Raw genomic sequence first — 14,170 nt, 5'->3', positions numbered from 1 at the left:
TCTATTCATCACTTTGGTAACGGGAGCAAAAGTCCCCAGGATTCGTGATAACCTTCCACAACCCCAAAATATCTTTCAAAGCCTGCATATTAATCAGTCAGATCTCTTACCTATCCTCGATGGCCTGTCCAGAGCGTGTCAAGGAACAATACAACATTGTGGCTAAAGGCTACTAACGCCATTCTTCTGTAGAGTCAAATTACTCGCTGGTTTTGTGAGGTGACGTATCAAAGGAAGCGCATTACCAGTCGCTACCGCAGTCTCTGTTAGTACGTTGCTTTAGACAGGCCTCCGGTGGGGTGTAGGGTGGGGGGCAGCAAAGCAGCTTGATCTGTTCTCGAGGCATCGGGGACGGAGTTGGGACATGGTCAGGCTCAGGGGCATGGGGAACGGCCGCCAGAGCCGTGCTGGCAAAACCAAAGGCGATAGCACTCTTCATGGCTTGTGTGAGGGAAGAGGGATGGCTCAGACATCAAGTGCAAGAAGAGTTTGTACCGCGACATCTAAACGAATCACCAAGAGAGTTTTGTGTGAATATATATATTTATGTGCCTAGATACGTTACTGCTGTCCTAAGCTAGTGCGAGTACGGAGTACTATTATCGCTATTGCCAATTCTTGCTGCTCCCATAAGCTTTTTCTCGAGCCATGCTCGGCTCCACCTGCATTATTTAGTATACAACGAATGTGTAGATGATTCGACTACTGCCTACTACCTGACATGGCCTTGCTATTACTCGTACCATCCAAGGACTACGTATGTAGTACAAAGAGTTATAATGGGGCTACACTAAAAATCTAATTTTTAATACTTAATTTTTAAGTTAAGGTTAGCTATAAATATTAAATAAGTGACTTAATCTATAGGAATTATAAGGTTCGGTTAGTTCTAATAGTCGAATTTGTTTAGATTAATATATAGTATCTAAGAGTTGTGTATTCTCTAATACATTCTGTAACTAGATATAATAAAGTAAGATAGCTTAGAGCTAATACAAGACAACTATTAAATAGAGTATATAGTAGTAGAAAAGTACGTAAATCTTTAAAAATCTCTTCTTTATGGAAGTTATTATTAGAAAAGCAATTACGCCCCTATTATTACCTCAGATAATTCTCTAGAAGTAGAGAGAACTCAACGCCCACACGCTTCCTTACCAGGTCACATAGCTAGACTTACAGGGGTTTGGAATTGTATTGCATAAGATCAACTTGATATAATAAGCGAAGCAGTTATGCACGGTCCCTGATGTAATGCCCACTGATAGACATCTTGGCGCGAATGCAAATTGCGTACGATCGCCCACTTCCTTCCCAAGATTTACATTATGCTATTATCAAGTCCCCCATATCCTACGGCGAATGCACGTAATCAAATGTGCCAACGAGCGCATACCCTCGAAGTAAAAGCTAGGTATCAAAGGGAGACTCGGCTTGAGTATAAAATAGAAGGCCCAGTGATTAATGCATTCACATCTGCGAGCCTGACTAGCAACTACCTCATCGCGAGTCCTACTGTAGCACCTCCGTAGTCATATTAACAGCCCAGTCCTAACAATGCCATTGACTGCGAGCGAGGCCGCGGAGTCAAAAGACAACGTCTTTAACGGACTTAGTGCCACAAGAGCTTCTAGCTGACAGTCTGAACTAAAAACCTAGAAGGTGCAAATCAGGCGCTTACGGAGAAATTGCCGTTTCGTTTCACAATCGACCTTGTCCTCATTCTCGGGCCACAATCGTGTCAAGGATACAGGCACCTTCTGGCTCGGGAGTTGCGGATGATAAAATCATTAGGAACAAGTTCCTTGTGATACAATGACGATGTATAGACGGATGATATTACAAAGGTCGGAAGGCGGCTGCGGATCAAACAGGATTCTCCCAACATCGCAGGAAAAAATCGCTCCCGGACGAGCACAAAAGTTCATGATAGAAAATAGCTCCATCTTTGCCGGTTGCCGTTCAGGCACGAACTGGATTAAGAAAGTCGCGAGTGTTTCGAGCTAAGTGGGAGCAGTCCATGAATAACGCCTGCTCCTGCACGCAAAAATGCGGCGAAGCATGTGTCAAGTTAAAAGTTGGTATCCGGGTTATATAGCAATGTATTCCAAGTATAAATGATATAATCAGCAGTACGTGACCGATAGACCTTGTTCCTTGCTCATATTCATAGCCCGCTGACCCTAGAATCCGACTAGCTATCCGCGTCAAACTCAGCCGCCTGCAGTCTGCCAAAGGAGAAACAGATCGGGACTGGGAATCGAGAAAAGAGATCCACGGTCTCAGCGACTACTGCTAGGACGGCATTGTACTTCGAATTGGCGGCTGCAGCGGTGACTGACTTGTAGCTGCAACGGCAGGATCAACGACCGAGTTTATCGTCATGGCTTACTCTGGGATTCATCACCACAGAGTCGACAGGTTCTGCCTCAACTGTGCTGGCTAGTAAAGGAAAGGCCAAAAGCAAAGCGAGGGCGCAACTATGAGAGGGGCCCGGGCATTTGACAACGGGTGAAATACAAGGCATACTATAACTAAGAGGCATACAGGGTTTAATTTATAACAGGCACTAGTGGAAGTGGCATTTCCCTTTTACCTGGTGTGGATAAACCGAGATAGCTTTGCTCCGGAACTGCAAGTGTCGACTGGAAGAGGCTGAGACGAACGCCGAATCCCCCAGCTGTTACCCTTGACAAAAGTGACAGAAAACATGCGTATTCGAAACACTGAGACTCTGTTCAAGAAAAGAAAGGAGGCAGTCAATCTGTATTTTATAGCCATCGAGTCACAGTGGTATGTCTATGGGTTGACGCTGCAAACCATGCACTGATACCGCCGGTTTTTTTTCGACATAAACACACTAAATGACACTTTGCTAGTTGGTTGAAAGCTAGAGAAATTTAAATTCTCCTGTCCCCATCGGAGGTTCCTCTAGTCTCGACGATTACGGCTGGGATGGCCTGCAAGATTGTCTCTTTTACGCAGGTAGTCCTTGCAAAACCACGCACTTGCTTCAGAGCAAGCATTCCTGCATTATTAACAGGCATACTGTTATGCCATTGTCCTTTCTACTCAAAATTAATCAGGCAGTAGAGGCGTGGTCACATGTGATCTCATGCACGACTACACCTTCATGCCTGACAATCATTGTTACGCATAAGAGGTTACTTCTTAGTCTTACTGTTCACGTGGCAGTTATCCGCCAGAGGACCAAAACCGAAAGCCACAACACGCAACAAGGTTACATGTAAAGCTCCAGGAACCCCCTATAGTTTTCAGCTGCACCGGCCCGGCGGACAGACTCCTCGCCCGATGTTGTCCCATCGGGGCTAAATGCCCCAGAAATAGTACTGGAATGAGCCACATGACGCCCTAGTGTTTGCCTTGAAAATACACAGTCATGTTCTATCGGCAATGTATAGGTACTACAGCCACGGAGAAGACAACGACGTAGGGGTGTACGGATATGTCTTCCATCAAGCTCATTCGCAAGGCTCCGTGCCTGCAAGTGTGCGCAACGTAGTGAGACGGTAGATGCTGTACTGAGAACTATAAGTCTTACCCTTAGTCATACCATACCACTCGGATGTCCGAGTCCCCGGGAGCAATTTCGTCATTGCCTCACGCCACAATCTCGGACGATTTAATCGTCTATTGTCATGTGAAGACCGTAGTTGTTTGGCGTCCCGCGCTGTTTCTACAGCGTGTACACATTGATTGGTTCAGATTGCTCAGTTAGATGCGAAACAATGTAAATGGGCGGGGGACAGTGAAGTCGCAGGTCAGGGCGGTCTGGGAACGAGTCCGGCCTAAAGCAGTGCAATATCCTGGGGAAAGCAACGGGTGTCTTCATGTGAGACTCTGTACCCTCTATTTCAGTACTTCCGCAGTTTGCGGAAATGTCCAATCTGAGGCTGGTCTTGTAATCAAGCTTTATTGCTCGCTCGACGCCGAATGCCGCCGACAAGGGTATCACACTTCTTGGTCTCGGTTCGTTTCTCCTGTAATTCAACTAATTCTGTATTCGCTAGCTATGTGTAATAATTTTTCAACCAGCCACATCTCTGGGTGTGACTTGGTCCGGGAAAGTGGCCAAAACATGTATGTACTCGCATTTGCTTCAAAATGCACCCCAAAAAAGGTGTATAACCCTAGCTGTCGCTGCGTCGGATACCCATTATACACACTCTCAAGTCCTGTCCGGTAAATGGCGTCCATCTAAAAGAAAAATGACGTGTGGCCATGACGCGGAATTGCTCGCCTTCGGCTCACTAACCCGTGCCAAACAAGCTCAAGTTTCGCATAGGCGGCGACTGTTGAGGATTCAATTCAACACGCTATGCTGTTCCCCCTTCCAAGTAACTCCATTTCACAGCGCCATGCTGCTGAAGCAGTCTCTCATTCACTCATATGCTCATTCAAGTTGCGAGTGTACCACTCAGATGCCTTGGCCGGGAAAGAGTTCTCAACCGTAGACAGTATTTGTACACCCAACAAGCGCTGCTGGGCTCTCAGAATATGGGCATGTAGGCCTGGTTGACGTAGTCGATATTGTCGTCAAAGGACTCGATCCTCTCGCCACACGTGCCAAAGAGCCTGTCCCAAACGCGCGTCTGCTTGCCGTAGTTTTGGCTCTTTCTCCAGCCCTTGCGGTGATGCAAATCGTGGTCCTCGACGCAGAGCTCCATATTCAGCGCGGTGAGGAGCCAGCTCAAGGTGGACGGAGCAGCGAGATGGACGCGGATGCCGCTGTGGCCCCAGACTTCGGTGTATACAATGTACTGCTGGCACATCCACCAGCTGTAAAAGCCCAGAGGCATACCCAGGGACCAAAAGGTGGCATAGGTCAGGAACGGGATGACAACCATGTCAAAGAATTCCTGTTCCTCGTCGGCGTATGCGGATAATAGCGGGTTGGGATGCTTGGTGAGGTGGTGGGTGCGGTGAAACCTCCACAGAAAGGGCACGTCGTGCATGGCGCGGTGGTAGGCGTAGAACCAGAAGTCGAGAATGATGCCGTAGAGGCCCGTCTGGAAGTACAGCTTGGCCCACCACTGCCAGTCGCCCATGACGTCGAGCGGCGCCTGGGTAGGGGTGTAGCTGAACCAGACCATCATGGCGAGGCGCGCGCCGATGGTCTTGTATATCGACCAGACGACCTTTCCGGCGCCGTGGTCGGGGACGCCATCGCGGTCGTGGGCGTCGCCGTCGAGGAAGCCGTGCTTGTGGCCGAGGCGCCGCAAGACGTGGACTTCCTTGACAATGATGGCGTTGAAGACAATCATGTAAAAGTGGAAAGCGGCGTGCTTGCTGACATTCCACCCCGTCAGCGACACAAACGCCTGATGAAGAACCAAGGGAATCAAGCCGTAGAACAGGATCCAGATGTGTTGCGAGACTTGTCCCAGGTGCGGCACTTTGTCCGACTTGGCGTGCTTGGGAACGGGCTGGTCCAGAGCAACGGGATGGACGCCGAAGAAGTCAATGGTCTTTTGGTACATGTTCCACGTGCTGCGGTCGTTACGTCGCCATGTAGACTTCATCGAGTCTTTGTGGCGAACTGTTGTCGAAGCCGCAGGCGGCTGGGTCTGCGTTGCTGTCATGGCTGCAGCGGCTTCGGGAGTTGCGTATGTCTACGTTGGTTGTGCTGTAGCTTGTGAGGCTTTGACCAATGGAGAAGTGTTGTACAAGTTTAAACAAGAAGGAAAAAAAGGGTATATTCGCCAGGGCATAAAAAGTGCAAATAGGAATAGTAGAGAGATATGTGGGAGAGGGGGGGTTAGTTGTATTAGACACCGACTTTATACCACCCCGTGGCAAGTCCTATTTTTTTCTGGAGCCACGTTGTGCAAAGCTACGCATATGAACATGCATGTGCCGATTTGTACCTGTCTGTGCATATATTACCATGGGTTCCGGCATGTGGTTCGCGATGGGGATGGACACGGACGAGGGTGTTCGCCCGGTAGCCCGTCACAACCGTCATGGGAACGGGGAGCCCCAGTCTCGCCGGGTTTCGTCGTCATGGCTTCCCCCACAATGCCAAAACCAGAAGCTTGTGAAAAGGGTCGAGAGGGTCCAAGAGGACCCAAGTCTCGAGTCAATTGCGTAGCGGCACTGACTATTTAGTCTCTTGTTGCGACTCGCTGATTCTCCCCGCCCCCCACAGCCTCCAGATTTGCCTCCCATGTCCCTTGCTGTCCGCCCCTAACCCAGTTGGCACGTCTTGCTTTTGCCACATCCTGATTCCTGGGGCCGTGAATCTAGGTGAGACTGCCTAGGTAACTAACTAGTTTACAGCTGAGAAGCCCGAACAAGCACGGAGCATGTAGTTACGTCCAAGGGCAGCACCGGAACGGACCTACGGCCCAAAACATCGGTCCAGCCACCAAACAGTTGCAAGACTCAGCGGCTCAAGCAGGTCAAGTTGTGTGAGACAAGGTGTGCGAACGGTGGCTAGCCGAGGCCAACCCACCCACGCGACTGGCTCCATCGCATCTTGCTCAACTGTATATAGAGCCCATGGTGTTTTGGGCTTCGGAGGGCACGTCTAATCCGTACAATCATTGTCACCTCCTCCATTTAGACGGCTTCAATTGTCAATAGAGACTGCGGCGTTTGACATCACAGCTCCGCCGCCGAGGACTGCGTTTGAACACGGCCGTCATCCCAATCCACCCACACAATCACATCACCTCGCGTCTCACAGCTCTCGCCATGTCGCTGGTAAAACTTTCAGAATCCGCGCCCGTCAGGGGCCTGCAGTCGCTCAGCGCCGTGATTCAATCGCCCTACTTCTCCGGGCCTCTCCTCGCCGCCCTTCTCTATGCGCCCGACCACCTCAAGCAGCAAGTCCTCCAACACCTCCCGCCCAACTTCAACATTGACGTGGCCAGAAATGTGCTCCAGGTCCTGCTGGGCCTGGGACTTCTGAAAACCATCAACCAGGGCCTCAGCTCCATGGCCGCCAACAGCTGGCGCGCAACCGCGGCCAAGGGCTGGGACTGGCCCGGCGAAATCGCCGTCGTGACGGGCGGCTGCAGCGGAATTGGATATTGCATCGTCAAGCGCCTGGTCGCCCGTAGAGTCAGAGTCGCCATCCTGGACGTCCAGGAACCACCAAAGGACTTTGCCGCCGACCCTCTGATCCGCCACTACAAGTGTGACATTACTTCTCCCGACTCCGTGGCCAAGGCTGCCGACGCCATCCGGAAGCATCTGGGCCACCCGTCCATCCTTGTCAACAACGCCGGCATCACGAGACCCCTGCCCATTCTCGAGATGCCCCGGGACTTTCTACACAAGATCTTTGACGTCAACTGCCTGTCGCACTGGACCCTGGTGCAGCAGTTCCTCCCGCACATGATCAAGGTCAACAAGGGCCACATCATGACCGTGGCCAGCATGGCTTCCTTCATTGCCCTGCCCAAGGCCGCCGACTACTCCGCCACCAAGGCCGCCGCCCTGTCCTTCCACGAGTCGCTGGCCATTGAGCTGAAGCATGTCTACAAGGCGGACAGCGTCTTGACCTCGGTTGCCCACCCCAACTTTGTGCGGACGCCCCTGGTGCAGGACTTTGGCCACCACCTCGAGGAGGGCGGCATCCGCATGCTCACCCCCGACGGCGTCGCCGGCGTCATCACCGACCAGATCTTCAGGAAGCGAGGTGCTCAGCTCATTATCCCGGACAAGCAGTCCTCTCTTACCGGCATCCGGGCCTGGCCCACCTGGCTCAAGGTCATTCTGCTCGACCAGCTCGCTTCTAGCTCCAGCAAGGTCGGTGTCCAAGGCAACTGAGACCCCCATTCGTCGCTTGGATGTCAATGGTCGGGGGGGGAAGACGTGTTTGCGGTGGATGTGTACTTTAGAATTACCTGGTTAGAATTTAGGATACCTGATACCAAGGATGGAACTGACGGACGACGAGATGATTGGTGTAACGGAGAAGCACGTGGCACAAGACCAGTAGGCTAGTTTCAAAATAGATTCATCACAACTTTGTCCGGCATGTGAAGCGGGTTCATGCACTGCTGTAGCCAATACCATTCGAGCTTCGTCCGAAACAGGCAATAACCCAGACATGTCTAATCCGTTCCAAACGAACAGTTGCTCCGATGCGCCGTCCGTTTATTGTGCCGACACGTCGATTCTAGTATTTCTTGTCGCTGCTGGGTCTTGCTGACATGGTGTGACAGAATTATGCAAGAGTTTCATGACCGGAGCTCGGAACGGCCAAGGAGCAATTTCCATTGTCGGGCTGGGCTTGGAGGTGACGGCCATATGTCCAGGGAAAGTGTTCTGGCTGTTCGTACGCTTGAAAATTTTGCTCATGTCTCTGCGATAGTATGGTAGAGTACGCAAGTCTGTCGGCTCTATTGAGTCCAAACTTCTATTTGGCAACTGTGGAATTGCGCCGAGTGCATATTCAGCTCATCGACGGCCCATGAAGTACCCAAGCATCACAACCCGCGGACAAGACTGTCTGTAAAGCGGCCACTATGTCACTGCTCTTTTGCCATCAGCCTGCGTCATAGGGAGACGGAGTTTAAATAAAGGACCGCTGTGGCATCGGTTTTGGTGCAATGAAGCGTGAAAACACGTCCCCCAAAAGCCATTCTAGTTCCTCGCTCACCTCTAACCTTTGGTTTTCTTTTCTCCGGCCAAGCACCGCAAGAACGTCCCAATGCGTAGCTGCGTAACCGTTAACTGATTCCCGTCGCAGCATGCAGTCTTGCAGAGGATTCGGGTCATCGAACCAGATACAGTCCGGTAGCATATAGGTATGGCTTCGGGGAAATATCTCCGTTTCCCGGTCCATGCAACGCAGCACGAAAACAGTAGGGAGTGCCCTGTCGGGAGGTTTACTGTAACGACGAAAGGGATGAAGAGAATTTGCTGTCTGGGCTGCCAAAAAAAATCCGGGATGACCTTGTTCACCCCTAGTCTGGGAGCGGGTGAGGCGGCACCTCGATCAGGCACTGTACGTGAGGGGAATCACAAGCATAAAGGCAAGGAGACTGGACTGTGGTGCACATGCGTAAAGGTAAATAAAAGGTATTATACGTGACACACTTTAGTAGAGAACTTGGAATAATCATGCATCAACGCTATCAATTCCGCCATTACTGAATACACATAGCCCAACACGTCGTCATCGTCTTCTCCAGAGCGAGCTCCAAGGTCGATGTCCACGATCAGCTCAATTGGGGCAGTAGACACGCCCCGGGCATTACAGCCATTTCCATGGATGTGAAGGGTTGGTTCAATGAATTGCATCACGTAGCCACCGGTGAATTACCAATGTGTGTACAATTTTGACACCCAAGACGAGAATGTAACGCATGACCCCTGAACGAGGCATGAATGAGAGGACAAAGACTTGCTCTTTGCATTTTTAAGGACATTGCTATATATGTACATGGCCCACGTAACAGGTTTGCTTCAGGGGCAATCGGTGGCTTTTTTAATGACTTTATGCCAGAGCTGTTGCAGTATTGTGGCAGATACCCAGGGCCCAAATCCGTGACGGCCATGGATAACGCACTTGGCACCACTCGGAAGGACTCTGACGGGTCTGCGAGGATGCAGGGGTAAAGTTATCCATCCCCCTACTCACCGGATTTCAACCGAATTGCAGAATCCTTCTCGGTCGTTAAAAGATTTAATAAAAGGTGCTGGAGACGAAACAAGGAAGTATCTGGGTTGGTGCGTTGACAAGGTTGGCAGCCACCGTTGCATTGCGGATGCTCGTTTCCGTCATGGGGGTCGTCTGTCTCTTTTGCAGGAATGACTGTGTTCCATAAAGTACTACAAAGCCGCTTAGAATGAGTATAGAACTAGACGCTCATGAATACCTGGCTCGCCATTGCCCATGTACCAACATACACGGTCGCTTTCAAACTTCCAGTCGTCATCGTGATGCGAAAGTAACAAATATTTCGGGAGGTGATTTAAGCTGGCTCGCAGCTACGCTCGCCTCACACCCATCCAGCCATTCTTAGCTGCACTAATTTGTCGAGGGCGGTTGACCCATCTGCTTGTACATTCTGATCCTCTGCATCCTGAAGAATTCGCCTGATGTAGAGTCCTGCTGCGGAGAGATGAAGAATATGGGCGATGGCCCGATGGATCGCAAGGAGGCGTGCAGACGGAGGATCAATTGTGCGCTGTTCAGTAACGAAGAGTGTGCGTGTTTTGGGCAGTAAATTATTTAGCGCGGCGTATGGAAGAAACGTATCAATCTTATAAGTATTCGGCATATCTTTTAATGGTTCAAAAAATATCTCAAAGCCGCTGAAAAAGAAATGGAGACTAGACGTGAGCGTAAGGGCATTGCGTGGTCGGTCGATCTCCGGGCCTTCAATCAAAGGGACCACGTCGTTATCGAACATGTTAAGAATCTCAAGTGCCGCTATTCGAGATTTATCCTGCACCAGTTAACGAATAAATCTTGCATATAGGAAGGGAACATACAAGTTCCGAGTCTGAGTTACATTGCGTCAAAGAATGCGGCAAAATATGAGCGACTTCAAGGATGTCAAAAGTCTCTCCGAAGAGTAGGCTACCATGGTCATCAACAGCATTGTCACCGCATTCGTGCACTCGTTTCACAGCTTGTTCTTAGTCAAATTTGCCGGAGATTACGCATCGATGCCTGTCGCGCACGAGACAGTCGCCGCGAAGGGTTTTCAATCGGCCTGATGTCCCTGTGAGAGATGGCTCTGCAGTTCTCGACCGTTTAACGGCTGAGTGATACGCGGGTGAGTATTGAGGGGCTCTTCTGGTAGACGCCTTCACTAAAAACAATTTAGTGTTTACGATGGTATTTTGAGGCAACTAGACTCACGAGGCAAGAAAAAGTTATCAATTAGAGAATCAGCAAACCCCTTTATGCTAAACCAAACATTTGCCTCTGTTTTTTTGCATGATAAGTCAACATCTCCTGTCATTGACAAGCCGATAGAGTTAAAAAAAGCGCGCAGAACATTGTCTTTGGACTCTTCTGTAGTCGCATATTCGAATGTCAAGCGCAAGAGTTTCGGTCGGTTATATGGACTATTTGTCGTAATGTTTGATTGGTTCTCGTAGTGTTGGACGATCTTATATAACAGAGTCCTCGCTTGAAGTCGCTCGGTATCCTGTAAAGGAGTGCTAGACGAGAAATTAACGAATCCCTCAAGAGATGACTGGTGTCGATGGAGTGGCTTCGCCATCATGTAGAGGGCCTAGGTATGTGGTTCCCCCCGATTTGGGGTAGAAGAGAAAGCTTTGGTCATCAGTTCCGCAGGCCACATCCGTCGGATAAGCGCTTGACCAGGACAGGGGATGGCGGAGGAGTTGAAGACTCAAGCGCCTCTATAGAAGCAAGTTGTCGTGGATTCTGACTCCTGAGGGTAGAGTTCCGAGGGGTCGCGAGCACTTGCTAGTTCATATCACGTGATTTGTTCCACCAGGTTTCCCGACTTTCATCGCATAACTAACGTTACCTACCTACCTGGGTAGGTGGTGATTCTAGTCTAGAATAACAAAACTTGAACTGCCGCCAAAAGCTGCAGTAAACTCGTATCATTGATACGAGAATTATTCTCTGTCGCCCCTTTCATAGTTACTCGACGAATCGTGCAATGTCCCTCACAAATCGCAAAGCGCTTCCGAGAGGCACGCGTCGCCTGACCACTGCCAGCTCCTCCATCACGAACTTGTTTGCTGCTTCAGTGCTTCCATTCCATTCCTATGTCTGTCACTCCGCATATGAGCCAAATTCCACGTGCGCTAGTCCCGCATTTTTTTCTGCTGGATTGCCGGAAATTCATGTATGGTGTTGCGGAAAATAACTTCCCAGCGGACGTAATATGAGCTGGTGACGCCGAAATCATCCCATGTGGCGTGTCTAAGCTACTAGGAGTCCGAGAGCACGTGTAACGAGGCACCTAATGATATACTCGATCCTCTGGCCAATGCTAAACCCAAGACCCTGCCTGACGTAATAACATCCTACACGATTTAGTATGATGATGGATAGCGCTTTTATATACGAAACATACCAAGAATTTACTCGGGCGACCGTCGGCTTGAGGTGCTTAATAGTGTCCTCATCGGGTGCCATCAATGGGTTTCTAGCGGACAAAGATAATGTAACCCACGAGGCGGCGTCAGATTTAGCACCAACCCGCACCGGGTGACACAGCCCAGCCCCGGGAGCAAGCTTACCACAAAGCACGGTGCGGCGTTAAAAGCGTCTGGCTTATTAGTACGTAATAGCGGCCCTTGCCGCCAGCTGTCTGGTTTTAAACTCTTCGCGCTGCTGCCATATTAGTTAACTCGCCATTAGCTTAAATGAGAGGAGACATACAAACGACGGCAGCAACTTCTCGGCCAAGCCCAACGTTTGAGTCGGTGACAATTAACACAAAATTACTATGCACGATGAGACATCTAATAAGTAACTACTTTGACGGCGGAAGCCGGGAAATTTGGATGTTGACTCTGTCAATTGGGGTCGCGGCAGAATGTGATGGATGATGGTGTTGATGTTACACACGATGAGCGCGTGACGAGCCGTGTGACAATAAACAGAAAGAGTAATGTGGCATCGAACTTGGCGAAATACGTCAAGAGGACGTTGCGATACAAACCTGCAACGAGGCTGGCTTTTAAAACTTGCGACGAAATACGTGAGCCACAAGACGCCACGGCGTCAAAGAGAGTCTGGTGGATAGACGATAAAACGAGACGCCGAGCAGTTGTAATTAATAACCGAGCCTATCTGAGTTTCAGAGGGCCAAAAAAGAAACAGAACCAATACTGGGTATTTGTTGGTCGTTATTAACCTAGCTGCTAACCTAGCGCTTACTAGATCTGGTATAAGTAAGCATAATCTACTTACAATGTATTAAATCAGATTTGGTACTGCTTAACTGTCATGTCATTAACTATTGCACATGAGCTAGTAAACTCACTAAGCCTTTTTATTCTCCTTGATGGTTAACTATTTCATAAGAATTATTCCTAGCGCACCAAGACACGTAGTAATAAGCGCCACGCTAAAAGCACCTACAACTTTGAGTTGTTCCAATACTGCGGAATCTGTGATAGCCAGCGTCAATGGTACGTACAGTTATTGCTCGAGCACCGCTCATGGACTTGGTTCGCGGACTTGGGCAAGAAACAGTGCAAATTGACGTTACATTCAGAACGTAAATGCCTAGTTTAATATTTTGAAAAGCATTGAGAAAAACATTCTCCCTATAGTACTAACTTGAAATGATACGTATTCACCAATAATTGCCAAGAGTAGCATGAAATATTCCACTGGAATCCAACACCAAGTCGGCGGCAGAATCTCTAGCATTGGTGCCGGTGCGACCCATTGATTCTATTACAAAAGCCATCACGGATTCGACCAATGACTCCAAGCACAATCCATGGCGTGACATTGGGCTCCAATGTTGCCTTGCACTAGGCGAATTCAGGACCAAGTCGGCCCCCATGTGCTTCGAATGCATTCAACTACCAGTCATCAAGGCGTCCCTATTATTCCGAGGGCCGCCAATAGGACAAGGCTCCGGGTTTTCCCATCAGCAAACTGTGTAAGCTTGCAGTTGACCACATCGAATAGTCTGGTGTTATCTACACAAAGTACAACTCTGGTCTAATCTGCGGGTCAACCGTCGCCCATGCCCCTGTTGAATGGAACTAATCGGCAATCCAGCATGTCTGAAATGACCAACATGGAAGTCCGCGATCACTCCCCATGTGTATGTGAACTTTCTAGCTTCACTGTTGCAGCGGCTTGCAACGACGAAGCGACGTGTCATGATCCAAGATTCTGCCGAGCCAAGCCCTGTACACCACCAAGACTGTATTCCTTCTCCATCAAAGCCATACTGAAGTCGGCGGTCGCACAGATCCGTATTTCTCATGTCTTTGGGTGTTCAGCCGGCTGTGGCAGGTGAATGGGCCATGACGGGATTGGAAGCAGGCGCCCTGACGACAGACTTGCCATCAGACGAGCAACATATATGCCCCATATGCCTGAAGAAATTTAGTCGTGATGAGTGATGCAATGTAACAGAAACACGTCATCAGGTTTACTTCCGTAGACTGCGAGACAACGCCTGGCGTCGTCTCCACAGCAAATTATGCTAATACCGAGGACGTGACGTCTAGG

The 14,170-nt window shown here is 49.7% G+C and overlaps 3 protein-coding genes across 3 annotated transcripts; 1 reads left to right on the top strand and 2 right to left on the bottom strand.

Annotated features, from left to right (window-relative positions):
• Positions 1 to 4,511: 4,511 nt before the first annotated feature.
• Positions 4,512 to 5,603, bottom strand: J3458_006977 (uncharacterized protein; the record flags this gene model as incomplete). The annotated part of the gene is made up of 1 exon (XM_007816603.2): positions 4,512 to 5,603. The coding sequence occupies one exon, from the start codon at positions 5,601 to 5,603 to the stop codon at positions 4,512 to 4,514; it is 1,092 nt and encodes a 363-aa protein (XP_007814794.2).
• A 638-nt stretch (positions 5,604 to 6,241) lies between these two features.
• Positions 6,242 to 7,985, top strand: J3458_006976 (uncharacterized protein). Its single transcript, XM_007816604.2, has one exon. The coding sequence runs from the start codon at positions 6,718 to 6,720 to the stop codon at positions 7,795 to 7,797; it is 1,080 nt and encodes a 359-aa protein (XP_007814795.1). The 5' UTR covers positions 6,242 to 6,717; the 3' UTR covers positions 7,798 to 7,985.
• Positions 7,986 to 10,814: 2,829 nt separating this feature from the next.
• J3458_006975 (uncharacterized protein) lies at positions 10,815 to 11,216 on the bottom strand (the record flags this gene model as incomplete). Its single annotated transcript, XM_007816605.2, has 1 exon — positions 10,815 to 11,216. One exon carries the CDS (start codon positions 11,214 to 11,216, stop codon positions 10,815 to 10,817), a length of 402 nt encoding a protein of 133 aa, XP_007814796.2.
• Between the last annotated feature and the right edge of the window lie 2,954 nt (positions 11,217 to 14,170).

The sequence above is a fragment of the Metarhizium acridum genome, assembly GCF_019434415.1.
Source record: "Metarhizium acridum strain ARSEF 324 chromosome Unknown scaffold_72, whole genome shotgun sequence".
NCBI classification, from domain to species: Eukaryota; Fungi; Ascomycota; class Sordariomycetes; order Hypocreales; family Clavicipitaceae; genus Metarhizium; species Metarhizium acridum.
The sequence above is the reverse complement of the archived record's forward strand: the minus strand, read 5'-3'. Positions and strand labels throughout refer to the sequence as shown.

Coding starts and splice junctions, on each gene's coding strand:
- J3458_006976 (XM_007816604.2), top strand. CDS start 6,718: ATGTCGCTGGTAAAACTTTCAGAATCCGCGCCCGTCAGGGGCCTGCAG.